Genomic DNA, 3,000 nt, shown 5'->3' with positions numbered 1-3,000 from the left:
GGGTGTTTGCAGTAAGAGTCAAAGGCCTCAACTATGCGCCAAAACTCTTACCCTTGGATAGCGAATTTTTCAGGGTGGCTGATGTTGCAGCCATAATGAGGGAGCCTAGGGAAATGTGTGGCCCTGGAGCTCATTCTCTATAGCTTAGCCCCCTCACCCTCTCTCTGTTTGCCAGTTATCCAGGTATTTGAGCTGAGGCTCCCTATGGGGCCTGATATCGCCCCCCTGGCCCGGGTACTCGTATACACCACTTTACCCAGCGGGGACGTTATTGCCAATTCCGAAGATTTCAAGATTGAAAACTGCTTTGCCAATAAGGTGAGCATCCGGTTTCTATAACTCGCATTCACCTCATGGACAATGGCCCACCTGTGGAACCTGGAATTGCAAATTTCAAGGAAGACTCAGGAAATGTTCAATGGCTCCATGAGCCCATCGGGCACTGACCATGGATCAGTAATTGAATATGAGAGATGAATGCACATCAGGAGTAATTTGCATAGGCAGAATTATAAGGGTGGAAGCAGAACTGACGTATGGGGGCGCTGCTGGTCATGTTTGAATTGCATTGGTCAGGGCTGAGGGGCATTGGCAGGGCTTTGTGGGGAGCCCAGGACTGGAATAGCGGGGGCTGCAGGGCAGAGTTCAGGGGCATTGACAGAGCTGTGTGCGGCGGTTCCAGGACTGGGCTGTGCTGCGAGGCAGAGTGTGAAGGTACCTGGAGAAGTAGCTCCTCTAACTCCTTTCCTGGCATTGCAGGTTGACTTGCATTTCTCTCCGGACAAGGGCCTCCCCGCCTCCGACACTCACCTCCGGATCGGAGCCTCCCCGGGCTCCCTGTGCGCCGTCCGTGCTGTGGACAAGAGCGTCCTCCTCATGAAGCCTGAAGCCGAGCTCTCGCCCAGCTCTGTAAGTGCCAGCCTGGCCCAGTGATCAACAGGTGCAAGAGCTGGTCTTGTCTGGAAAGTGCCGAGAATCACTCGTGAGAGCTAGGGCAGAGCAGTCTCTCTGTTATTGTAGGGTCCCTCATCAGCACAGGGGCTGTGCCCACTGCTTGATCTATGTAGGGCCCTCATGAAAACTATTGCTGCACCCAGTGGTTTATAGTTCTGGGGCCACTTGTGAGGACACAACCACACATACTGATTTATTACTGGAGGGCCACTGGTGAGCACTGGTCAGCACACACTGGGTTATTATGGAAAAGTCAGTGCTGAGCCTTGGAGTCAGACATTCTGCTCTGTTACTGTAGGGTTTGTTATTGTAGGGTCAACCTTGGTAACTGGGATTGCACGCACATGTGTGTTAGTTTAAAGCTGTCTGTGATCACTAGGGTGGCACACGCTGGTTTATTATTATTGGGCCTGTGGTCACTGACATCAAGGCGTGTCCCCGCAGGTGTATAATTTGCTCCCAGTGAAGGAGATCAGGGGTTATAATTACCGAGAGCACCATTTGGAGGAAGAAGACAATAACCCTTGTGTGAAACTCGACAACGTCATTATAAACGGATTCATCTACGGACCCATTTCTCCTGACGGTGAAGGGGATGCCTACAATGTTCTCTAGGTGAGCGCCACATCTCCCTTCAGTGTGTGAAATCGCTGTTAGTTCAGAAGATTTCCCCACCATGTTCTTGGGTGAGCAAACTCCTGTCATATCCCATAGGTGCTGTCTGAGTGCACTTAGCTGGGTGCTCGTTAGCCAGCACATTCGAGGTAATAACTAAAGCTGGGCCAGGAAACCCCAGATGGGAACCCCCCAGCATTGAGGATTAAATGCCTCTCTCAACCACTGAACTCTAGAGGTTTCCCATCACTAATTTAAACATGACAAGGAGACATCCTAACAGCTGGGGCACAGAAATAGAGCCCAGAAATGGGCGACTCTGACTCTGCAGCCATTTTGTCAAAGAGATCCTGTCCCACACGCTCTCTATCCCATCTATGTAGGTCTCTGTGAAGTGCCAGTCTCCATTTTATTTACACACGCACTCGCAGAGATGTGCGGAGTGCCGCTCTGAGCCAGCACCCAGGGTAATTACCCAGCCCCAGCTAGTGAGGGTTTGGTGTCCTGCGGGATTTCAGGTTTGTTCCCAGTGGGACTTGCTCCCAAATCAGCCAAACCCCAGCATACCTGACAATGACTGCTAGGCATCTCAGCAGAGAGGCAGGGGATGGACTGGGGCAGAGAGACTGAACTCCCTCCAGGGCAGGGCCGAGGCAAGCCGGCAGGGGCTGAGTGCACGGCGCAAGCTTGCACTGCTCATGCCTCTGATGAACCTGCTCTGAGGACACACAGGACGTCCATCACCAGCTGCTGGTCCGGCGCCTTTCACTGACCTAGACCTCGCCCTTCGCTTCCCACCAGCCACACTGGCATTGACCTCTCAGGCCTTAGTGTCTGCTCTTGCAGTGACCCATCCCTGCACTGTGATAAGCCCATCACATACCGATCCAGTCCAGACGGCACGTTTATCTCCCGACGTATGGTTTACTTTACCACATGGCTGTCTGGGTTATCTTTTTACAGGCGATGGGTTTAAAAGTCTTCACCAGCACCAAGGTCCAGAAGCCCAGACTCTGCATGGAGAGAATGTACAGTAGAACATATGTACCTGCGGGGGCTGGTATTGGCAGTAAAAGAGCTTGCTTTGTTTTACCCTGCTTATACCCCCCGTTAGGTGCGTTTCCTGCTCCCCTCCCTTTCACCCTCTCCTCTGCATGGAAATTAGACCAATTCGACCAGACTCTGATCTCAGCTATGGTGGCCGAAATCCACTAATGTCAGTCCTGAAATAGGAATCTGGTCCATTTCCACCTGCTTGCTCCACCTGCTTGCTAACCTTCCACCAGCTAAGGAAATATGCACTGTTGTTAACTACACTAATGCAGTGGCACCTTGCACCCCCTAATGTAGATTTGTTGCACTGGCAAAAAACAGCAGCTAAATCTTGTTGACTTTGGTTGCAGCTCTCTCAACCTGGAACAGGACAATTTC

The 3,000-nt window shown here is 51.8% G+C and overlaps 1 protein-coding gene across 1 annotated transcript; it reads left to right on the top strand.

Moving 5' to 3' along the window:
- Window positions 1-175: 175 nt before the first annotated feature.
- Window positions 176-1,569, top strand: LOC135980625 (alpha-2-macroglobulin-like; the record flags this gene model as incomplete). Its single annotated transcript, XM_065580553.1, has 3 exons — window positions 176-318; window positions 760-909; window positions 1,399-1,569. Coding segments are annotated over 3 exons (464 nt in total), but the record flags the coding sequence as incomplete, so codon positions are not given.
- Between the last annotated feature and the right edge of the window lie 1,431 nt (window positions 1,570-3,000).

Source organism: Chrysemys picta, unplaced genomic scaffold (genome assembly GCF_011386835.1).
Source record: "Chrysemys picta bellii isolate R12L10 unplaced genomic scaffold, ASM1138683v2 scaf5193, whole genome shotgun sequence".
Lineage (NCBI taxonomy): Eukaryota > Metazoa > Chordata > Testudines > Emydidae > Chrysemys > Chrysemys picta.
Note: the sequence above shows the minus strand (reverse complement) of the source record. Positions and strands in the feature narration are given on the sequence as shown.